We start from the raw sequence: 25,981 nt of genomic DNA on the forward strand, positions 1-25,981 counted from the left end.
GTATAGATAACTACATGATCCTTTTTCAAGTAGAAGTAAGAATTATATTTAAGCCCAGTACAGTACAATAAAGAAGTGATTGCTTTGAAAATAAAATGTGTATGAGTGTATATGTGAGAAAATGAAAACTGGTTAATGTCGCACAGCTTGTAACCTGTAGATCTAATTAACCCACATCTTTTTAAAAACAACTTCATTGAACTCTGGCAGGTTTGGCTTAGCAGTTAGAGCATTGGCAAACAGACCTGAGAGTTGCAGGTTCGATTCCAGTCAAGGGCATGTACCTTGTTAACGGTTTGGTCCTCAGCCCTGGTCAGGGTTGTGTGGGAGGCAACCAATCGATGTCTCTCTCTCTCTGTCTATCTTCCGGTGAGGATTTAAAAATAAATAAATGAAAACAAAAACAACTTTATTGAGTTATAATTTACATACAATTAAGCTGAGCCATTTCAAGTACATTATGATTTGTTAAATGTATACAGTTATGTACCCACCACCCCAATGAAGTTTTGGAACACTTGCTTCACCCCAAAAATTCCCTCTTGCCCCTTTCAGTAAGTCCTTAACTCATTTTCACCTAGGGCAGTCACTGATCTGCTTTTTGTCTAATTACAGTAATTTTGACTTTTCTAGAATTTCATATGAATGTAATCATACTGGTAATAGTCTCGTGTCTGGATTATTTTAATTCAAAGTGATGATTCTGAGATTCATCCATGTTGTTGCATTTATCAGTAGTTCCTTGCATTTTATTGCTGAGTAGTAGTCCATTGAATGGGTATACCACAATTTATTTACTCACCATTTGGCAGACATTTGGGTTGTTTCCAGATTTAGGCTATAAAGAACAATGCTGATGTGAACATTTGTGTACAAATCTTTATGTGGACATATGTTTTCAATTCTCTTGGGTGGATACCTAGGAATGGGACTCCTGCATCATATGCGTAACTTAAAAAAAAAATTCAGCCCTGGCTGGTTTGGCTCAGTGGTTGGAGCGTCGGCCTGTGGTACAGAGAGACCCGGGTTCGGTTCCCGCTAAGGGCACGTACCTCCGTTGCAGTTTGTCCCTGGCCCTGGTTGGTCGTGCAGGTGGCAGCCACTCGATGTGTCCCTTCACGTCGATGTTTCTCTCTCTCTCTGTCTTCCTCTCTCTCCCTCCCTCCCTCCTGCTCTATCTGAACAAAATATCGAAAAATGTCCTTGGGTGAGGATAAATAAATAAATAAATAAATAAATAAATAAATATTCAGTTGCCTGGTCCCTGTGGGCAGTTGGTTAGAGCATTGTTCTATACACCAAAGTGGTTGCGAGTTCAAATTCTGGTCAGGGCACATATCCTTGGATGAGGATTAAAATTTTTTTTTGCCAGACTTTTCTAAAGTTGTACTGTATCATTTTGTATTTTCACCAGTAGCATGTGAAGGTTACAGTTGCTGCACATCCTCTCCAATATCTGATATTGTTAGTCTATTTTGCAGTTAATTTTTGTGTGTGTTGTATAAATCATCTAACAAAATTTATTATATTATCCATTTTTGAGTCTTTTTTTATTATAGCCATTCTAGAGAGTGTAGTGAATCTTGTAGTTTTAATTTTGTTTCCAAATAACAAATGACGTTTAGCATCTTTTTATGTAACTCAGGTTTTTGAGTAGACTAAAATTTAGTGGTCATTCCAGTGTACCATGCTTTCCTTTCTAGAATCTTTTTTTGGGGTTTGTTTTAGTCAGCTCAAGTTTTTAAGTCAGGCTTGGACACAATTAACCATTTGCAACTAGCTATAGCTCAGCCTTTAAGAGTCAGTTTCTAGAGTAAGTAATATAGTAGTACAAGGCCCAGTGGTGATAAGCTGCAATAGGACTCTGATAGGAGAGACTTTTGATCAAGAAGCCTTAGGAGCTATTTAATATTGTCTTTCATGGTTACCCCATTGGAAAAGATGGTTAGCGATCATCTCATTCCCTTCAGCCTTTGCTCTTAAGATTTCTTTGTGCTTGTTTTATCTAAGCTTCTTGAGCTGGAGATGAGTATGAATGGTATCACAGGGAGGATATTACTTCAGTCATTTATAGAATTAAAACAGTAGTTTGTTTTATGCCTTAAAGAATTTGGGAAAGAAGGTGCATTTTAGAAGATAGTGCTTTATGTTTTCTCCATCAGGCTGCTTTCCAGTGGAAGTAAGAATTAAGCCCAGTGACTGCAGCACATATAAAATGATTACTTTAAAAGTAAAATTGTTGGAAAAAAGTTTAATCAGGTGAAGAAGGTTGTTTCATAGTTAAATGTCTGTAGGGCATAATTCATGTTTTATTCTATAAAACATTCTATTTATTTCTGTATGCATGAACATTGGCTCATATTGTGTGTAGCAGGAATTCTTAACCTGTTGCAACAACTTAATTGGTCTTTTGCCATCTCTCTTGCCTTTCTCCAAACTATTCTCAATACTTTATCCTTAAAAAAGTGTAAATTCTGAGCATGATCAGCAGGCAAAATGGTATAGAATTTAGTATCTTAATTTCAGTTATTTTAAGAATTTAGAGAGACAAATTATATTAAGTACTTAATGCAGTGCTTTAGGGACCAGAAGTTGTTACTATGCTAATGTCACGTTTAGGCGTAAAACCATTCAGTTTAGGCTCAGACTCCTTAAAGTGGTTCTATATGGTGGTGTGTGGCTTTTGCAAAGTCTCTAGTTCTGACTTAAAAAAAAAATTCCATAAAATCATTTTTTAATTGTTTTTACTTTATTGATTTTAGGGAGAGAGGAAGGGGGAGAGAGAGGAAGAGAGAGAGAGAGACATCGATGAGAGAGAACATCGACTGGCTACCTCCAGCATGCCCCCCACTGGGGATTTGGCCCACAACCTGGGCATGTGCCCTGACCAGGATTCAAACCAGTGACCTCTTGGTCCATGGATCATTGCTCAACCACTGAGCCACACCAGCCGTGCCATAAAATTATTTTTAAAAAACATAGACATTATTCTATTATTATACTTGACAGAATTAACAGACATTTTATTTATTTATTTATTTATTTATTTTATCCTCACCCGAGGACATTTTTTTCCCCATTTTTTGCACAGACAGAGTGGGAGGGAGAGAGAGGAAGAGAGAGAGAGAAACATCGATGTGAAAGGGATACATCGAGTGGCTGCCACCCGCACGACCAACCAGGGCCGGGGACAAACTGCAACCGAGGTACATGCCCTTAGCGGGAACCGAACCCGGGTCTCTCCGGACTGCAGGCCGATGCTCTAACCGTTGAGCCAAACCGGCCAGGGCTTAACAGACATTTTAAATATTACCTTTTCTTAGTCTATATTCAAATGTTCTCTGTTGTCTCAAAATGTCTTATTATATGTTTGTTTGAGTCTGAATCTTAAGAGTCTGCGTATTGCATTTGCAGTTATGTTGCTTAAATAATTTTTATTCTTGCCCTCTTTAAATGTGACTTGTTGTTGAAACTGAGTTATTTATCCTGTAAAATTTCCCACATTCTCTATTTGGCTGTTTGCTTCTTTATAGTTTCCTTTAATTCACTGGTTCCCAGTGAACTATGTTTTAATAAGTTTCCTCCAGGTGATTCTGATGCTTAAGTTTGAGAGCCACTGTTATAACCTGTTCGCTATTTCCTGCAGCTGGGTAGTTAGAAACTTTATTCAATTCAAGTTCAGTTTTTTTACATAAAAATATTCCATAGATAATGAGGTGTACTTCTATCCGTCTGAGTTACATAACGTCTGATTGTTCCACTTTTAATGATGCTAAGATTAATTAGTGATTTCAGGTGGTATCATCAGCCTTATTCTTCATTATAAAATTCTCCTTTCAATAATGGTTTTACCATCATTTGTTGATTATTGTCTGAATTCATTATCTTGTTAGGGGTTGCAACATGGTGATATCCTGTATCTTTAATTCTTTCTGTATTTATTTTCTGGAAGAATTTTTCCTTGCTACCTATTTGGTTACTCTTTGCTACAGGAGAGGCAGCATAAAAGTGTGATTGTTTCCCTTTATTGTTTTATCAGAATATTTTATAATGAGTTGTTCAGTGAAGGTTTTCATTTTAATTATTTTATTATCATCATGAGTTCCTGGATTTTAATATATTAATCCATTATAATCAAATTGTCCCATATTTGGCTATTGGAAGACTTTTTAAATGAACTTATGTGCCCTCTTGACATGATCTTAGTATTCTTTGATAACTTCTCGCTTTAGGCCTTCATTCCTCTCTCTCTTCCCTTTGATTTTATTACCTTGGACTTGTTTTAGATTCTAGGATGTGCCATGCTGTGCTGTTTCTTGTTCTTGGTATAGTCTTCTGTACCTTTTCATTTAGCTTTTTGTTGTGGTCATCTGCACTTATTCTAATTATCCTTCCTCCAGGAAGCCTTTTCTGATTTCTCCCAGACCAAGTTAGATTTCACTGTAATTTCTTCTATAGCTTATTGCATTTCCTTCTGTGACATTTATCACAGTTGTTATTGCCTGTCCACACCTCTCGTCTTTGCTTGAGAGCTCCCTTCAACTTTAAGGTGTATTAGAACCCTGTAGAGCCACCTGATGGATTGTTTGTGGGGAACAGATACCTAGGTTTTTGGTTGGAGCAGTTAGATGGACACCATTTTCTGAGGGAAAATATAATATTGTGGAGGCCTATCTTGGACACCCTATCAAAAGTAGCAGCCCTCTTCCCTGTTTTCTATCAGAACATACTGTTCATATCCTTCATAGCCCTCTTTACAAGTTATCTGTCTCCCGTGAGCTCATAGTGTTGTGCTGGTATACAGCACAATGCCTAAGTATATGCTTAGTAAATATCAGTAGAATAAATATATGCAATTTTGTGGGTAGAGGGAGAGAATCAAAAGTTCTGTTTTGGACATTTGGTCTAGTTTTAATTGCCAGTGGATAGAGAATTGGAATGAACCAGGGCTTTGCCCTGAGAAATAAAAAAATGTAGAGATGTAGGAGAAGAAAGTCTACAAAGAAGGAATGGCCAAGAGAGATAAGAGGAGAGCCAAGAGTGTGTGGTGGTAGGAAAGCTCAGAAAGGGAACTGTTTTAAAATGATGGAATGATGAACTATTTTGTATGCTGATTGCTTACAGCTCTTATGAGATGAGAAACAGAAAAGTGCCTATTGGATCTGTCCAGCTGGAGATAATGGGTCATGTTAATGTTTATGTGTGTGTGTGTGTGTGTGTGTGTGTGTGTTTTGAGGAGGCATGTTTGAGGGGAAAAGTGAGAGGTAAGGAAATGGATTCACTTCTAAAGCATTCTGTTTCTGTAGGAGAAACAATCTGTAGTGCTGAGTTATTTTTTCATTTTCAGTGTTGTGATTTTATCTCACGTTTTGAGCTTTAGAAGTTCTTAAAAGCTAGGTTCTTAATATTGTCAATATCTGTAAGGATCATTTCAGAAGTTTTGTTTCAGTGTGATTTTTATAAAGATTTGCTGCATTCACAAGGATTTTTATTATTTTTAAAATAATATTACCCCTCCATAAATTGCACCTTTTAATCTTATATTAGGAATAATGGTTATAATATTATTTACAGAGAATCCTGTGTGATCATATCTTATTAAAGTGGAAAGTTGAGAATTATAAATACATGTCAATGATCTGTGGTATCAAGATTTTTTTTTTTTTTTTTAATCCTCATCCGAGGATATTTTTCCATTTTTTGTACAGACAGAGTGGGAGGGAGAGAGAGGAAGAGAGAGAGAGGGAAACATCGATGTGAAAGGGACACATCGAGTGGCTGCCACCCGCACGACCAACCAGGGCCGGGGACAAACTGCAACCGAGGTACATGCCCTTAGCGGGAACCGAACCCGGGTCTCTCAGGACCGCAGGTGGACGCTCTAACTGCTGAGCCAAACCGGCCAGGGCTGTGGTATCAAGATTTTTAAGAGTCTAATTTTGCAGTAAGAAATGCAAATATTTTATTGCTAACTTGATTTGCTTTTCTATCTCTTAGTAGTGCTGTTAAATTTTTTAGAACAACGTTTATTGAAAGAAAATAGGTTAGTAAAAAATACAGCTTCAGTAGTCAGTTTATAAAACTTGGACCTCATTTCTTACTAATATAATAATCATTGTCTTAAATCCTGATGAGTTTAAATTATCTTTTAGGAAAGACTTGTTTTAAAAAGGCTCCCTATATAAAATATAACAGAACCTTCTTTATTTAAAAGAGCCTGAAACCACTCTCACATGGTCCTCTGTTCCTGTTCTTGGCACCACTATATTCTTAGTCTATCAAGTTGAAAAATCAGAGAATCATCTTTTACTCCTCTCTCTGATTGCCGCATTTGTCTTTGTTAAATACTTTTGATTCAAATTCTGTAATATCTTAGGTGTTTTCCATTTTTTGCTGTCATCATTTCATTTAGGCCTTTAATGTTTTTCATAAAAATTTGCCATAACTTTTCTACTTCTTGTGTATTTCCTTCTACTTCATTCCACTAATTGATTTTCCTAAACCATAATTCTGATCAAATCACTTAGAAATCTCTATTGACTCCCTATTGCTTAATAGGGGATTGCTTTGTGCCAAGCACTATGTTAAGTGCTTTACATGTGTTAATTCATTTACTTCTCACAAAAGCTTAATAAAGTAGGTTTGATTATCCCCATTTTATAAATGAGGTAGTAGAGGCACAGAGAAGTTACGAACCTTGCTTCAGATCCCACAATAATGAAATTAAGATGTAAACTGACATTTGAGTTCCAAAGTCTTTTTTTTTTTAACTAAGTCCGAACTCCTCAACTAAGCATGTCATTCTTTTCTAGAGTTGTAGCTTGGTGTGATGGCCTAGAGTTCAGATCCCTGCCTTGTTTCTGTATATATAATTTTGGGAAGCAGTATCATGTCATTAAAGGTTGAGTGTATGTGTGCATGTCTGAGTGTGGAAGTGAATGCTGGAGATACAGTCTCATCTTAGAGTTGTGTTTTATTTTGTTTTGTTCTTAAATTCTCACCTGGGGAAATGTTTTCATTGATTTGAGAGAGAGAGAGAAACATTGATATGCGATAGAAACATCAATCAGTTGTCTCCCAGACACGCCTCAACCTGGAATCGAACCCACAGCCTGGGTATGTGCTCTGACTGGGAATCGAACCTGCAACACTTTGGTTCCACTCCAACCAAATGAGTCATGCTGGCCAGAGCTAGAGTCGTTTTGAGGATTAAATGGCATAGGAGACACTCAAATGTTAATATTCCTTCTCAAACCCTCTTACCGCTCAGTTTATCCTTGTTAGTCTTCTAATTTTTCCTCCAGCTGTGGATTCTGAATCAGACTAATATCTCCTGAGAATAATCTGGCTCGTGTTTGCACACTACTTGGAATAATATGTCTACAACACATCTTTCTTTAAAGTCGCAATAGAACTCATGGTTTCCCTGTATTTCTCCATCATGGCAGGTATTTTCCTGTGTTGTAGTTGCTTGTTTATGCATCTGTATCCTTCACTAGATTGTAAGTTCCGTAAGGGCACAGTCTTTGTCTAACTTGTTCAGTGCTATGTTCCTGGTGCTTGGTTCACAGAAGTCATTCAATAAATATTTGATGAACAAATGAATAAAAATAGTAACTGAATTAAAAACATTTTAAATCGTGTAACAAAGGTGTTTCTGTTTTGGGTTATTTGCCTAAAGTAATTATTTATTTAGTAATTTAAGCAAATTTTCATTTGACACCAGTGTTTACCAATTTAAAGGAACATTTCATTGTTATTTTTATTTTTAGATGCCAAGGATGGTTTGATTTTCCAGAAATAAGTTAGAACCTCCATTTGTATTCCTTGTAACACCTCATAATTTCCCTTCTTCATTGCTTACTACATTCAGAATTTGTGTGTGCATGTGTGTATGCACACAGATATCTTCCCTGACATAGTCAGTATTTGCTGAATAGATAAAAGAACGAATAAATGAACTAATGTACTCTTTTTGGCAGTGAGAGTTTATTTCAAGAATACAAGAGGTTATGGAGTACCATGGGATTCTTTTTCCATTTGAGCATTCTGGGCCCTTAGACCCTGTAAGATTGTTAAGCAGACCTTATGGGGAACTGGAATAACAACTTAACCTGTCTCCTTGTACTTACACTGCCCAATATAGAGTATCCCTTGATACAATAGCATTTTATTCCAAGTCACCCCAGAGGTGGTTTACCACTGTCATATACTTTCAGTTCTTCCTAGTCCAATCCTAATGTTTAGAGTGGCGGAGTTGATTTAAAGAGCATGTGGAATGAGTCATTTCAGTTTACCCAGATATGATCTCATTTGTAGGATGCAATTGGCAGGCTCTTTGCAGTTTTTGGGCCTGCTTCTTCCCACCTTGTTGTGGTCTGTTATATCGTTTTCTTTTTTTAAATCTTCGCCTGAGGATATTTATCAATCTTCAGATAGAGTGGGGGGGGGGGGAGAGGAGAGAGAGAAAGAAACATCAATGTGAGAGAGACATATCGATTGGTTGCCTCCCGCACAACCCTGACCAGGGGGCCAGGGCCAAACTGCAACCTAGGTATGTGCCCTTAACTAGAATCGAACCCGTGACTGTTTGGTCCTCGGGCTGACTCTCTAACCTCTGAGCCAAACTGGCCAGGGCTGTTATATGATTTTTAAAGGTTTACATATATATACAGAAACTACAGTATGAAGTTTGTAAGAAGGTGAATAAAATGGAGGTGTGATATGACTTTCACAAATAGAGATTTTGTATTTTTGTATTAATTTTTATTAATTCCTAGTTACTTTGCAATATAAAACATATATGCTATACCTTTATAGGATGCAGAAATGTAATAGAAATTATTTGTGAATAATTTAAATATTTTAAATTTTTACCAAAAAATACCTGAACATAGATTAAGCATTAGATAGCAGATCCTCAGGTTAACATACCAGCTATGATATAAATGGTCCAGGGCCCTTGAAACACCTGACTTACTAGACAGGCTTATCACTGTGACAATCTGACTCTAAATTTAGCATGTTGAGTTTTTTGCCGCAGCCCAATAACACTATGGTGGGAATTAACTTACAGTGAGACCCTTCCGATCTTAGAGGCAACCGCTTTTTCAATTATTTTGCTGTTTCTTTGAATACAGTAAACCCTTGATTTTGTGGACCTTGATTTAATGGTCTTCTGATTTAAGGGACAAAATTTCTGGTCCATGTGTCATGTGTGAAAATGAACACCCTGTTCATTAAAAAATATTTTTAACCAAGAATTGCTTATAATTAACAAGTTATTTTTTTTTGTTATTAATTCGCTTTTTATTTTTTTTTAAATCCTGACCTGAGGATATTTTTTCCATTGACTTTTGGAGAGACAGAGGGAGGGAGGGAGAATTAAGGAGGGAGGGAAAGAGAGAGCAAGAAACATCAATGTGAGAGACACACATTGGTTGGTTGCCTCCCACACGCGCCCCAACCAGGGCTGGAGATTGAACCTGCAACCCAGATATGTGCCCTTGACTGGGAATCGAACCCAAGACCCTTTGGTGGGGCTGACGCCCTAACCACTGAACCACACTGGCCAGGGCCCCCCAGCTTATTATAAATATTGATACTATTATTTTTGTTGTTGGAATATTTGAATCAAATGGTAAACATCCTGTCATTTCACTGTGAATACTTGAATATGAATCTCTAAAAGATTACTATTATCTCTAAGAATGAAAACTGACTCTTTAATATTTAACATTAACTGACTCTTTAATATTTAGTTTTCCATAACTGTCTCAGAAACATCTTTTTAGAGTTGGAAATTTGAAGCAGGATCCTAATAAGGTTCACATATTCACTTGTCTGTTGAATGTTCCATATTTTGGATTTGGATCTGATTTCTTCCTCACTGTGTCCTTGATCTTGTTCCTCCCTCCACCTTATTTTCTTTAAACTGGGAGTCCGATCTAGAGACTTTATTGGATACAGGGCCAGGTTTGTTTGTGTGTCTGTTGGTGGTGGTGTTTCCTAAGACTGCTTCATAGGTGTGTTGTACACTTCTTATTGCATTTTACTAGGAAGCGCATATTCTCTGGTGTTCCCACTTTTAGTGGTGGTAAGATTGATTAGTGGGTTCAAGTGGTATTAGCCTGATCCCTCCAGTTTAAAGTTGTCCATCAACCTTTCATCTAATAGTTTTAGCATCTATTGATGATGATTACTGATCACCTGGAGGGCCAGTAAAAATGTAGATTGCTGGGCTTTACCCCCAAAATTTGTATTTGCTACAAATTTCTGTTTAGTACTCAACCACTGTATTATTTCGTTAGGGATTGAAAATGATTTATTACCATTTTTTCTGAAATTAGTATGTATAGGAAAGCAAGTATAAATGTTTTGTTTACCAATATTCAAAGTGTTGTAGCAACCTTCGTAGATGACTAATGAGGTGTTTTTGTTTGATGTTTATTTTTGTTGTTGCTTTTAAAAATTTTTTCTTTTATTATTAATTTCAGAGAGAGAGGAAGTAAGAGGGAGAGATAAATAGAAACATCGATGAGAGAGAACATCGATTGGCTTCCTCGGGCATACCACCCACTGGGGATCAGGCCCACAACCTGGGCATGTGCCCTGACCTGGAATGGAACTAGCGACCTCTTGGTGCATGGATAGTTGCTCAACCACTAAAGCACACCAGCTGGGTTGTTGCTTTTTAAATATTTGATTCAGTCCATTGAAGCCATTATATTTTTTGTTGAACCTTCTTTGGCCAGTGGGAGCCCTTTCAGATTGGCTCCTGAGTTTTTTTGACATTACTTTAGTAGTGTTTCTGGCATGACAATATGCTATTCCAGGCATATTATGATCCATGCCTAGAATCAGCCATTTTCCACAATGATCACAGTTCCTTTTGGTAGGAATGGTAGTGACCTCTCTGTGTTTTAGTGGTCTTCATTGCCAGAGGTTGTCATTATTTCTAGGTCATTTCAGAGGACAAAACTAAGGTATATGACTGACTTTTCTTCTTTTAAAAAATAAATGTTAATACTATTTACAATTCAATATTAAAATTTATAGTGTTTTAACTTTTTTGATTTTATATATTCATCCCTTATGCGGAAAATCCTGTTTTCTAACAATATTATTATAATTATTTAATTGGTTAATTTTACAACATATATATTAGTTTTAAAATAACACTACCGCCCTGGCCGGTTTGGCTCAGTGGTTAGAGCGTCAGCCTGCGGTCCTGAGAGACCCAGGTTTGGTTCCCTCTAAGGGCATGTACCTCGGTTGCAGTTTGTTGCAGTTTGTTGCCGGCCCTCGATGTGTCCCTTTCATGTCGATGTCCCCCCCCCCATCTGAGGGGAAAAAAATGGAAAAGTGTCCTCGGGTGAGGATAAAAAAAAAAACAACACTACCAATATTATTACTATCTATAATACTGTCAAATGCAGTTTAAGGTTTCTTGGAGTTGCTTAGCTTTCCTTCTCTTTTTCTCCTTTTCCCTTCTCCTCTCCCCTCCCCTTTCTTGCCTTCCCTTCTCTCTCTTTTCTCTCCTCTTCTCTTCTTTCTCTTCTCCATAGCATATCCAGCCTATCCTGACTAATATACATTCATTCCCTTGTATGTATTCTAGTGGAGAAACTCTTGCTTGTGTGACCAGGAGATGTATTAAAAAATGTTAATAAGATCTGGAATAATTTTTGGGCTCTAATGTGGAGGCTGCAGAATATGAGGGAGAGTCATTATTTTTAGAATCATAGATCAGTTTAGTGGTTGTGTTAATGATTTAAGCAGAACATTTTTTTCAGATTGTCTAAGAGCTGATCATTTATGCTTTGAATTATATTTACTTTTCTACTTTTGTAAGAAGTAGAAATTTAGTTTCTAATTTTATGGCCTATAGTTTTTTTGCTTTGTTTTGTTTTACCTTTATATTGGACTTATATGAGCCATTGTGCCTTGAAAATGCAGAGAAAGTACATAAAGTAATATAATACTGTATCAGTAGTTTTCCAGTATAAATGTTTATATTATAATGTTTTCTATACTGTGCCTTGATATGCTGGCATAAAGATATCTTGTATTCAAATGCTATTTTAATTAAATATGATATACACTAGAAAAGTAATTCTCAATTTTATGCATTAAAACTATCAAGGAAGCTTTTAAAAAAATTCTGATGTCCAACCTTCCTTCAGACAAATTTTGATCAGATTCTAATATGCAACTGGGCTTGAGAATCACTAGACAAGAAAATAAAATGATGAGGAAAGATAGGGCCCAGTGGTAATACTATACATCTTAAAAAAAAACAACCAACTAGAAGGAAAAACCCTACTTGATCACATCTCTACAGCTACATTAAAAATTTTTTTTTCCAATTACAGTTGACATACAATATTATTTTAGTTTCAGGTATACAACATAGTGATTATACATTTATATAATTTATGAAGTGATCAACCCAATAAGTCTAGTACCCAATCGACACCATGCACAGTTACTATAATATTATTGACTATATTTCCTATGCCTTACTTTACATTGCCGTGGTGTTTTTGTAACTGGCAATTTGTACATCTTAATCCCTTCCTGCCTTTCATCCATCTCTCAACCCCCCTACTACAGCTACTTTTGAGTTATTTAATTGATACAATCCATATTCTAGAGTAATTCTACATTTAAGTCATGCTACCATTATGGAAAATTAGGGTGTTTTTTTTTTTGTTCTTTTTCTTCTTTTTTTAAATCCTCATGTGAGGATATTTTTCTTTTCTTCTCTTTATTGATTTTAGAGAGAGAGGAAGGGAGAAGGAGAGAGAGATAGAAACATCGATGAGAGAGAACATTGACTGGCTGCCTCCTGCATGGCCCCCACTGGAGACTGGGCCTACAACCTGGGCATGTGCCCTGACCAGGAATCAAACTGGTGACCTCTTGGTGCATGGATTGACATTCAACCACAGAACCACACCAGCCCAGGCACGAGGATATTTTTCAGTTGATTTTCAGATAGGGAGGGAGGGAGAGAGAAAGACAAAGAAACATTAATGTGAGAGAGACACATATATTGGTTACCTTCCATGTGACCTCCCGCCACCAAGGTGGGGGATTGGACCACAACCTAGGTACAGGTACGTATGTGCCCTTGCCCTGAATTGAACCTGTGACTCATTGTTCTCTGGGTCGACAGTCTAACCGCTTAAACAAACCAGCCAGGGCAGTTCTTGTTCTCCTTAAACTAAGTAAATGTTTTTGGTTCTGACATTTTTAGTGAAATAGCCACTTTGATGTTATATTTATTCTTAAAATTATTTTTTCTTTTTAAATCAGCTATATTTAAATATATATTTAGTTACATGTACCCTTTTAATTATATATGGATTAATCATGCCTTTTATTTTTTGGTGTTTTGCTGTTTGGGGCCTTAATCCTGAAAACTTGACCCCTCCCAGCTAATGACTAGAGAAAGCAAAGGATGGAATCTCCTTGGAGGAGCATACTCTTCATATGCAAACTGATCATTCCCGAGTCTACCCCTCAACTACCTCCTTTATTGAGCCTCTAACACTCCTAGGCAACTATTCCCCTGCTCTAATCACTCCAGGGCCAGGTACCTGAGAAGGGGGGTAATTCTTATACTGTGAAGACCACTGAAATTATTCAAACTAGCCAATTCTAAACCTACTTAACTTGTTTATCCTCCCTTGACCATTCTTTCCTATGAGAAGCATACTTGATTGATACATTTCTCTCTCATTTTGTCTAACTCCTGACCTACTCTTCCTTTTGGCCTGGTGTAGTGTGGCTTGCCTCCTGTTTCTAGGGAACTGTGAGTATAAACTCCTTCCTTCTTGATAGTCATATTCATGTCTGTGTCTTACCATATCTGATTAATAGAAATCCTGGGTTCATTTTAAAACAATATAGTCTGTGAGTTTTAACGAATGTATGCACCTGTGTAACGACCACTACAATCAAGATACAGAAATTTGAATCACCCCGAAAGTTCCCTTGTATCCCCTTTGTAGCCAGTAACCAGCCCCTACTTCCCTTGACCTCCCCCCAGACAATTTCTGATCTCCTTTTTGTCACTAGATTAATTTTACCTAATTTTTGTCACTGTAGATTAATTTTTTTTTTTTTTATCTGCACCTGAGGATATTTTTCTATTTATGTTCAGATAGAGTGGGAGGAAAGGAGGGAGGGAGGGAGGGAGAGAGAGAGAGAGAGAAACATTGATGTGAGAGAGACACAACGATTGGTTACCTCCTGTACAACCCTGACCAGGGCCGGGAACGGAACTGCAACTGATATATATGCCCTTGACTGGAATCGAACCCTCGACTCCTTGGTCTGCAGGCCAACACTCTACTCACTGAGCTCAGCTGGCCAGGGCAGTGGATTAATTTTTTTTTTTTAAATCCTCACCCGAGGACATTTTTCCATTTTTTGTTCAGATAGAGTGGGAGGGAGAGAGAGAAACATCAATGTGAAAGGGACACATTAAGTGGTTGCTACCCGCACAACCCAACTAGGGTTGGGGACAAACTGCAACTGAGGTACGCGCTCTTAGCGGGAACCGAACCCGGGTCTCTCTGGACCACAGGCCGATGCTCTAACCAAGGAGCCAAACCGGCCAGGGCGGCAGTAGATTAATTTTGCCTAAAGTTAATGTAAACGTTTATTTCCCTTAGCAGAATGTTTTTGAGATTCACCCATGTTTCTGATGGTTTCAGTAGCTGATTGCTTTTTATGGAACACCAGTGTTCCATCATATTGATAAACTAAAATTTGTTTATCCGTACATCAGTTGATAAATATTTGGATTATTTCGGGGGATATTATATATAAAGCTGTTATGAACAGTCATGTATAAGTCTTTTTTTCAACATATTTTTATTTCTGTTGGGTAAAATACTTAAGTGGAATTGCTGGGCTGTAAGCAAGTATATGTTTAACTTTATAAGACTCTGCCAAACTGTTTTCCAAGATGTTTGCACCATTATACTTTCTCACTGGCAATGTATAATTCCAGTTATCACCAACACTTGGTATCAATTTTTAAAATTTTAGCAATTCACTGGGTGTATAGTGACATTTTATTGTAGTTTAATTTAACTTTCCCTCATGCCTAGTGTTGTTGAGCATGTTTTTTTACTTATTGGTTATTCATATATCTTCTTTTGTAATGTGCCCAAATATTTTGCAGTTTAAAAATTGGATTACTTTCTTATTGTGAGTTGCAAGACTTTATATATGTATGTATATATAATTTTATATATAAATAATTATTTACATATAATTATAAATAATTTCTATATAAAAATAATTATATAAATAATTTTAGAAGAAGGGAAAGAGAGAGAGACAGCATGCGTGCACACATGCATGACAGAGAAACAGTGATGTGAGAAGGAAACATTGATTAGTTGCCTCCTGTACCTGCCCAGAATGGGGATTGAACCCACAACCTGGGTATGTGCCCTGACTGTGAGTCAAACCCACCATCTTTTGATGTACAGGATGATGCTTCAACCAACTGAGCCACTCTGGTCAGGGCTTTTTATATATTTTAGATAAAAGTTCTTTGTTAGATAATACATATTGCTAATTTTCTCCAGTCTTATTTGCCTTTATTTTTTCAATTTGTGTCTTTCAAAGATCAGAAGTCTTAAATTTGATGAAGTCTAGTTTATTTTTTAAATTTTACAGTGTGTGTATGTTAAGAAATTTTTGTCCTAAGATCAAGATTTCTCCTGTTTTCTTTTTGATTTTTTTTATTCCTCACCTGAGGCTATTTTTCCATTTATCATCAAAGTGAGAGGGAGGGAGAGAGAGAGAGACAGAGAGAAACATCAATGTGATAGATAGAGCCACATTGAATGGTTGCCTCTCGCACGACCTGACCAGGGTCAGGGACCAACTGCAACCGAGGTACGTGCCCTTGACTGGAATCGAACCCGAGACTCATTGGTCTGTGGGCCGACGCTCTGCTGAGCAAAACCTGCCAGGGCCTCCTGTTTCCTTTTAGAGATTTTTTTTTTTTTATCATTTTTGAGCTTTTTTATTTAGGTCTATGACTCATTTTGAATTAATTTGTATATATGCAGTGAGATGGAGTTGAACATATTTTTTTCCATATGAATGTCTAGTTTATCCATTTGTTGAGATGTTATCTTTTGCTTTTTTTGTTTGTTTAATTAGAATGTGTTAATATATCTCTCATATTCATACATTCTAGTTCAGAGGGGATTTTCTAAAGAACAGTAATAAAGGCCATCCATCATATTCTTGAATAAGATTCTTTCTGTTTTTGAAATGTTGAAAGAGAAATCAAGATTTTATTCTAAAAGCCTAAGCACATTGCCCTGTACATAATATGTTTAGTATATAAGAATGTTTGCTCTGGACTGAGCCTTAGCTGCACTTAAAAAGTGAAAATATTTTTATTCAGCTAGTCGAAGCAGTTTAGGGGATGAAAAACAATAGAAGACTGCTTTTAGTAGAATCTTCAACCCCAAGAAATTTAGAATCTAGTGGCAGAAATTCTGCATATATCTAAAAAAAGAACAAATACTTGGTAATATGTGAGAAAGGAGATAGCTTTTTTTTTTAATTTAATTTTTTTCCTTCATTGATTTTAGAGAGAGGAAGTGAGAAGGAGAGAGAGAGAAACATCAATGAGAAAGAACATCGATTGGCCGCCTCCTACATGCCCCCCATGGGGGATCGGGCTTACAACCTGGGCATGTGTCCTGATGGGGAATTGAGCCGGTGACCTCTTGGTGCATGGGTTGATGCTCAACCACTGAGCCACACCGGTGGGACAGGGGATGGCTTTTCTTTTCTGATTTGCCGGTGGTTTTCAACCTGGTGTGTGCATCAGAATGAACTGTGGGCCTCTTTAAAAATTCTTCAGGTTGTCCTTTCTGTAATTAATTCTCTATCCTCTAGGGTAGGTTTTAGGGCAATGATTTGTTTTTGTTTTTTTGAGATTTCCAACATGATTTTGATGTACAGCTCTAGTTAATACTCATCACTGATCCATAATCTCCTGTTTTTCTCATTAGACCTCAGTCACAAGTGTTAGGTCAGTTTTGCATCTGAGGAAGATAAAAATGTCATTAAACACTTTTCTCCACAAGTGATAAAACAACATTCACAGAATACATTTTTTTTAAAAGGCCTTTAAACATTTTGAATGACGTTTAACCTCAATAATTAAAAAATACTGATAAAGATAATTTCATGTCTGTAATTTGCTAAGCTATCAGTCTGGCAAATAGTGGTGAAGCAAGCCCTATTTTATGATTGTGAGTGTATACGGGTTACAGCTATTTTGGAGAGCATCAGTTGTACAAAGGTAATCATATAAACATATTCTGATATTCATTGAAGCATTGTTCAAAGTTGTTTCCTATTTAAGTTGTTACTGTGTCCATAATTAGGAGAATGATTTAATAAATTATGGAACAGCAGCAGGTCCTTGAATAATGCTATTTTATTCAGTGTCATTTCATTATAATGTTGATGAGATGCCTTGGAACTTAACTTTTGTTAACATCAATTAGCCTATCACAAAATTGGTTTTGTTATATTATTTCACTTAAAGGTACAGACCTATGTGTACATTGGAATACATACTGTGTAGCTATTAAATAGAATACAGTAACTCTATTTCCTGGTAGAGACTTCCAGATACATTAAGTTCAAAAAGTTTCAGAGTAGCCCTGGCTGGTGTGGTTCAGTGGTTAGAGCATCGGCTCCTGCGCTGAAGTGTCCCAGGTTTGATTCCTGGTCAAGGGCATGACCTGGGTTGCAGGTTCAATCCCCAGCTCCGGTTGGGTGGGTGTGGGAGGCAACCAATTGATGTGTCTCTCTCTCCTCTCTTTTTATCTCTCTTTCTCCCTTTCTCTCTCCCTGTTTTTCTCCCTCCCTCCCTACTTTCCACTTTCTTTAAAACTCAATGGGAAACATATCCTTGGGTAAGGATTAGCCAAAAAAAAAAAAAAACGTTGCAGGGTACTATGCAATATCATGGTGATTGCATAAATGTGTTATTAACTCTATTAGCATGTATATTTGTACGTGTATTGAGAGCGGATGATTGTAAGAGGTTTTTCACATTTTGAACTTGCTGTTTATATTCGCTTGACAGTAAGTCTGTTGTTTCTATAATTAAAAAAAAAAAAAAAAAAAAAAAAAAGATGCCCTCGCTGGTTTTGCTCAGCGGTTAGAGCGTCTGCCTGTGGACCAGAGAGTCCCGGGTTTGGTTCCCACTAAGGGCACGTACCTCAGTTGCAGTTTGTCCCCGACCCCAACCCGGGCCATGTGGGTGGCAACCAGTCAGTGTGTCTCTCTCACATCGATGTTTCTCTCTCTCTCTTTCTTCCTCTCTCCCTCCTGCTCTATCTGAAGATAAATGTGAAAGTGTCTGTGAGTAAGGATAAAAAAAAAAGAATGTGAAAAATATAATTTGCTCAAGATCTATACAACTGGTAAGTGGCAGGAGCTAGGACTTAGAATTATCAAACTCCAACAGAGAAATTTTTCAGAGGGATATTTACCAGTGAAAACTGATTTGCAGTGGTAGAACATTTAATATTTTTACTTAAAAAATTTATATACAATAAAGTTCTTTTTGTTCTGAGTTCTTTTAAAAAATAAAATATTTATTGAAGACTAACAGACTTAAGAAAAATGTGCATACATTTTAACTATTCACTTCAGCAGTGCCAAAAAATTAGTATTCAGTTCAAGAAAACATTGCTTGTGTCCCTCACTATCCTGTCTTCTAATACTAGGGATTAATTTTGCCTGATTTTGAGCTTTGTATAAGTGGAATTACATCTATGCATTCTTCTTTGGCTTCTTTTTTTGCTCAACCTTATGTTTGAATTTATCCATATAATCTGTTCTAATTCATTTTCATTGCTGGAAGTCTGGATTTCTCAAACTCAGCCTTTGACATTTTGAATGGGATAATTCTTTGTTATGGGGTGCTGTCCTGTTTATTGAAGGATGTTTATCAGAATCCTGACCTCTACCCACTATATGCCAATAGCACCCTCTCCCTGCAGTTGGGCAATTTAATTGTATCCAGACATTGCCAAATGTTCCCTGAGGAGCAAAATCATCCCTGGGTGAGAACTACTGCAGTATACTATTCCATTGTGTGAGCAGGCCACAGTGTATTTACCCAGGCTATTGTATTGATGGATATTTGGATCACTTAGAGTTTAAGCTTGTAATGAATAATGCTGCTATGAACATTTTTGTACAAGTTTTTTTGGGAAGATATGCATACATTTCTGTTGAGTATGTACCTTGTATTGAATTTATAAGTTATATGATATGTATATGTTGAGCTTTATTAGATTTTTGCCACCTTATTTTCCAAATTGGTTGTTACCAGTTTTTACTGGTCCTATATCAGAATTCCATTCGCTTCACAGGCTTGAATTTAAACTATGAATTTTTGAAGTTTAGGGTTTGAGTTCATGTTTTTTGGAGTACTCTGGCTGGCACAGTAAATGACACAGAAGATGTTAGTTGCTGAGCAAATAAAGTAATGAATTCTGACCTTTAATGTCCTATGATTCTCGTGTTATATAGCTTAACTCTGGCAATTGGGAAGCAGTTAGTTAGTTACCCATCAGGGGATGCTTTTTTCTAAAGTTGTGACAAGGTCTTCCTCTCTGACAACAACAGTAGTTTCTGGGCTTTGTAGATGAGGCCATGTTTTCATTTACTTGACACAACTGTCAAAGCCAAATGTCAATAACTGATTTCAAAGGTTTACTTAAATTGTTTTTAAGCTTTGTCATTCAAACAAGACTTGCCAGTCCAATGTGAATCTGTTTTTCCTTTTATGTTGTGATTATATTTTTACAGAGGGATGTATTTTTTTATGAATATGTTTAACCTTTTCAGGTATTCTCCATATTCCTTAAATGTTAATCATGTTAAAGGCAGATGCTATGCCTTTCCTAGTTTTTTATTTATTTATTTTTATTAAAATTTTTTTTTTTCACCCTGGCCGGTTTGGCTCAGCGGTTAGAGCGTCAGCCTGCGGTCCACAGAGACCCGGGTTCGGTTCCCGCTAAGGGCACGTACCTTGGCTGCAGTTTGTCCCCGGCCCTGGTCGGTCGTGCAGGTGGCAGCCACTCGATATGTTCCTTTCACATCGATGTTTCTCTCTCTTACTCTCTCCCCTTCCCGCTCTATCTGAGTAAAAAATGGAAAAATGTCCTCGGATGAGGATAAAAAAAAATTTTTTTTTTTCTTTATTGATTTCAGAGAGAGAGAGTAAGGGAGAGGGAGAGAGAAATAGAAACATCAACGAGAGAGAACATTGATTGGCCGTCTCTTGCATGCTCCCCACTGGGGATTGGGCCCACAACCTGAGCATGTGCCCTGACTAGGAATCGAACCCATGACCTCTTGGTACATGGGTTGACGCTCAACCACTGAGCCACACTGGCCGGGCCCTAGGTTTTTAAAAGCACATATCATTACAACTGTATCACCACCACCACCATCATCATTATTACCATGTTGTTTATGTATGAAGTTTCATATAATGTATGTGTGTGTGTGTGTGTGTGTGTGTGTGTATGCATTATGTGTATAATTTATTTTGGTGAAATTCATATGACATAAAATTAGCCATTTTAAAGTGAGTAATTCAGTGGCATTTAGTACATTCATAGTGTTACACAACCACTACCTCTATCTATGTGTCTATTTATAACTAGTTTCAAAACATTTCCATGACTTCAAAGTCCTTCTCCTTCCTTTCCCTCTTAGTCCCTGGCAGCCACCAATCTGTATTGTCTCTTTGGATTTATCTGTTTTAAATATTTCATATAAATAGAATTATATAATATATATTAGTATCTGGCTTCTTTTACTTAGCAGACTATTTTCAAGGTTCACCCACATTGTAGCATGTTTCAGTATTTCATTCCTTTTTATGGTCGAATAATATTTCATTGTATGTATATTCCACAGTTTATGAATTCCCTCACTGATGGTCATTTGGGCTATTTTCACTTTTTGACTGTTGTGAATAACTGGTAAGAACATGCATATACATGTACTCATTTTCAGTTCTAACACATGGCTAGATTATTACAGCCTCTACCACTGGTACTGAATAATTTCAATGCCCCAAAGAATTCCCTCATGCTATCCCTCTGCAATCAGACCCTTCTCCTCCCCCCTAACTACTGGCAACCACTCTCTCTTCTCTGGCTTTATAGCAGTAAGAAATAGTATCTCAACTATATAGTCTGGCTTTCTAATTCTGTAATGGATTCCTCAGAATTAGAGACAATGTTTTAGAAGCCGGGGACTAGAAAGACTTTATATGCATTTACTAAATTCAGTTTTTTCCAACTTGCTAAATATGATAAAAACTAAATTAAAATTACTAGCATAAAGTTCTGTACTTACCTAGAGAGCAAACTGCTATCTTAAAGTATTTGGTAAATTCAATGTGAAATTACTAGATTAGATAGGTATTCTAATGAACTGTTTTTTATCCTTACTGTTGTTTTATTTATGTATAAAAGATGGTTTGGGGTTTTACATTTTATTCTTGCCAAAATCTTCAGTTAAATATGTATTAATATGTTTACATGTTAATATTAAAAGCTTAGGCAAAGATTGTTCAGTCTTCTGAAAACATAGCATGTACAATAAAATAACTATTTGCTATGGGGGGGGGAGCCCTGTTGTCTTCTAGTACCAGTTGGTATTACGTAGATTTGTTTGGTGTCTCATATTTTATTTATAGTAGTTTGGAACTGGAAACTGGACACTAAACAAACACTAATGTTCCACTGTAGTTTAACTATGCATTAGAGTCTTTCTTTGTTCATAATTATTTTTACCTCTATGAAACTAGGAACTTCTGAGAAACTGGCAACTTGCTTGAGTCCGTTTCATTTTTCTGTACCTTACTTCAGAAGCAGGGTATATAGCACATCTGAAAGCATTCATTTGTTTAGATGAATTTATAAAGGTTTTGTAACATTATTAATAAGTTATAAATTAATAGAAGATATTTAGTTATCCTCAGTAGTTGCTGAGAGAGAGCTTGAGGAAATATTTATCAGTATTGTCTTGTAGAAGCTTCCTAGTCTCATTTCAAGCAGAGAGATCTTGGGAAGAATCTCAAATCTGATGACTGTGTTTCTTAAAGAATTTCAGATATATACTAAATATTCTAGGGCTCCAAGATTAAAATCATATTATTAGATAATTTTAATTGTGTGTATTCTTTTCTTGATATTTAGCCCTGTCCAAACTTGCTTACCTCCTTCAATATGCAGACCTATGCATCTGGATAGCTTTGTTTTATACTGGGAGTGACCTTTATTAGTTGGCCTGATTACTCCTTCATAATAAATAACAAAGAGGCTTTGTGAATGAATTTTCCAAGATCTTACAGAAAACAATAGAAAACGATGAAATGAAAAAAAAAAATTAGGCATCAGATGTGTGACTTTCAAAAGTTGAACTTAAAGTTGGAGCTCTTAAAAATCTACAACTGAAGACGTATTCAATGTTACACTTTTAGGAGAACAGAAGATGTCACATCTAATAATGCTGCCTTTACTCTATTTGGAAAATAAAGACTGTTTTACTTTGTTTTAAAAATGCATAGGAGTTGTATGAAAAATCTACAACTGAAGACGTATTCAATGTTACACTTTTAGGAGAACAGAAGATGTCACATCTAATAATGCTGCCTTTACTCTATTTGGAAAATAAAGACTGTTTTACTTTGTTTTAAAAATGCATAGGAGTTGTATGACTTCTTGATACTTTTTGGAAATTACCCCCTTATCTGGTGTATCATTGGCAAATACGTTTTCCCATACAGTGGTTCCCTTTGCATTTTGAGGATGGTTTCTTTTGCTGTGCAGAAACTTTTTATTTTGATGTAGCCCCATTGGTTTATTTTTTTTCCCCTTTGTGTCTCTTGCCCTAGGAGATTGGCAAAAATACTACTAAGTGAAATGTCTGAGATTTTACTGCCTGTGTTTTCTTCTAGGATTTTTATGGTTTCACAATGTACATTTAAGTCTTTTATCCATTTTGAGTTTATTCTTGTGTATGTAAGTTGGTAGGGTAGTTTCATTATTTTTTTTTTGCATGTACCTGTCCAGTTTTTTCATTACCGTTTATTGAAGAGACAACCTTTACCCCATTGTATTTTCTTGTCTCCTTTGTTAAATATTAATTGACCATATTGGTATGGGTTGATTTCCAGTTCTTTGTTCTGTTCCATTGCTCTATATGCCAGTACCAGGCTGTTTTGATAACAATAGCTTTGTAGTATAATTTGATCTCTCCAACTTTGTTTTTTTTCTCAAGATTGCTGTATCTATTTGGGGTCTTTTTTGTTCCATAAAAATATTTGGAGTATTTGTTCTACATCTGTGAAATATGCCCTTGGTGTTTTAATAGGGATTATGTTGAGTCTGTCGATTGCTTTGGGTGGTGTGGGCATTTTAATGATGTTAATTCTTCCAACCCATAAACACAGAATATATTTCCACTTGTTTGTGTCTTCCTCTATTTCTTTTTTCAATGTTCTATAGTTTTCTAAGTACAGGTCTTTTACCTCCTTGGTTAATTTTATTCCTAGGTATCTTATTTTTGTTGCAATGGTAAAAGAGATTTTTTTTTTATTTCTCTTTCAGAGACGTCATCATTGGTGTATAAAAATGCCATAAATTTCTGAATGTTTGTTTTGTATGTACCTGTAGAATCACCACTGTGGTTCTAAATTCACTTATATAGTTCTTATTTGTGACGCTGCCTCTGAACAATCCATAGGACAAAGATTCCTCTAAAACCAATTTTTAGCCCTGGCCGGTTTGGCTCAGTGGTTAGAGCATCGGCCTGCGGTCCGGAGAGACCTGGGTTCGGTTCCCGCTAAGGGCACGTACCTTGGTTGCAGTTTGTTCCCGGCCCTGGTTGGTCGTGCGGGTGGCAGCCACTCGATGTGTCCCTTTCACATCGATGTTTCTCTCTCTCTCTCTTCCTCTCCCTCCCACTCTATCTGTACAAAAAATGGAAAAAGTGTCCTCGGGTGAGGATAAAAATAAATAAATAAATAAATAAATAAAAAATAAAACCAATTTTTATATTTTAGAAAACATCCCAACTTTAGGCTGATAGTGAATTATAAAACATTTTAATTTTTCTTGTTTGGGAATTCAAAGTACTTTAATATGATGATTGAATTATGTTTGTTTTCTTTTATATAACCTCTTGATTCTCATAAGTTTAGAAGCATTTTGTGAATTAACAGACCACTCAAAACAATGGCCTTCAGTTTGATTATTAAATGTATAAAATACCAGCGGTTGGCTTTGAAACTTTGCTTCTATTTCTTTTAGAATTTAGAAGTTAAACTTATCAGCAGCTACTAGCAAAAAAGGGACACGACTAGGTTATCTGCATATTTTCTTCAGTTTTTCATGTCCTCAAGAATGCTGAGATTTTCTCAACCTAAAAATAGATAAAAATCTACATAAATGAAGATAGTTTTAGAAGTTGAGAGAAACAAAGAAAAAAGAAAAACGATTTTTATGGTAGAAACTGCCAGTTCTCTGCTGCTGATTTAAAAAATTACATCTCTCTCCCCGACTTTTAGCAGAGGTACATCCAGGCACACATTTTAGCTACCTTTGGGACATCTTTATTTTGACATCCCTCCGGTGCCTTAGGATAGTTATAAAATCAAATTGTTGAGGCTTCTTATTTTTACCACTAGGTTATTTTGAGGAATAGTTAGCACTGCCCTAGAACTGCATTTAATTATGCACTAAACCTTTTAATTTTTTTTTTTTTTTATCCTCACCCGAGGACATTTTTCCATTTTTTGTACAGATAGAGTGGGAGGGAGAGAGAGGAAGAGATAGAGAGAGAGAAACATCGATGTGAAAGGGACACATCGAGTGGCTGCCACCGCACGACCAACCAGGGTCGGGGACAAACTGCAACCGAAGTACATGCCCTTAGCGGGAACCAAACCCGGGTCTCTCCGGACCACAGGCCGACGCTCTAACCGCTGAGCCAAACCGGCCAGGGCTATGCACTAAACCTTTTAAAATGCAATTAATCAGTTAATAATAACCACCTTTTATTATATATTTACACCATGCCAGGCATTGTACTAAATGGTTCATACATATTAAGCTCCTCTAAACCCTTACAAGTATATGAAATAGCTATTATTTACATTAACAGTTGCAGCCCAGGTAATGTGACTCAGTGGTTGAGTGTTGAACCCATGTACCAAGAAGTCGCTGGTTTGATTTCAGGTCAGGGCACATGCCCAGGTTGTGGGCCAAATCCCCAATGGGAGGCATGCAGGTGGTGGCCAGTCGATGTTCTCCCTCATCGATGTTTTATCTCTCTCTCCCTCTTCTTTCATCTTTCTCTAAAATCAATAAAGAAAAAAAAAGTTTAAAAACAAAAAACAGTTGTAGTATTTACCAGCACAGCTAATAAATGACAGAACTGAGACTTATACCTTGGTTTTCCTGCTTTTAAAACTACTTAATTACTGTGCTATACTCCTTCCCATAAAGTATGTTTATGTGAATCTATGTGTTTAAAAGTTTTAAGTTTGTATTAAGCATCCTAAGACTATTTCGTATTAAATTGCTTGGTTAGAAGTGTGAAGCTTACTCTGTAAGTTTATACTTCTGAAATATAGCACCATAGTTTACCCTGTACATTGCACTGCTAATAAAAGGTCAGGTTTGACAAAAATCATGGGGCAGGGTATACCATTCATAAACTCAGAGTTGGAAGTGGTCTTCTAGGGCTCTGACCTCAGAAAGGGAAAACAACTTGCCCAGACTGATATAACTATCAGGACACAGGCTAAACTTTGTAACAGAAACTGCAAGGTACAGTAAAATAAGATAAAACTATTTCTTATGTAATAGTAAAAAAAAAAAAA

General features: G+C 36.5%; 1 protein-coding gene across 6 annotated transcripts in view; it reads left to right on the forward strand.

The window, feature by feature from the left end:
• The window catches only part of FNIP1 (folliculin interacting protein 1), a 131,386-nt gene that overhangs the window by 1,775 nt on the left and 103,630 nt on the right, over positions 1–25,981 (forward strand). The window contains exons 1-2 of one of the 6 annotated variants that reach the window (XM_036281950.1): positions 18,462–18,488; positions 21,004–21,068. The exons of the other annotated variants lie outside the window; for them this stretch is intronic. Of the exons in view, the coding sequence (XP_036137843.1) occupies positions 21,007–21,068 (62 nt within the window). The 5' untranslated portion in view covers positions 18,462–18,488; positions 21,004–21,006. Of the gene's footprint in view, positions 1–18,461; positions 18,489–21,003; positions 21,069–25,981 lie in introns of those variants that run through there. 6 annotated transcript variants of the gene reach the window in all.

Source organism: Molossus molossus, unplaced genomic scaffold (genome assembly GCF_014108415.1).
Source record: "Molossus molossus isolate mMolMol1 unplaced genomic scaffold, mMolMol1.p scaffold_m16_p_4, whole genome shotgun sequence".
Classification (NCBI taxonomy): domain Eukaryota; kingdom Metazoa; phylum Chordata; class Mammalia; order Chiroptera; family Molossidae; genus Molossus; species Molossus molossus.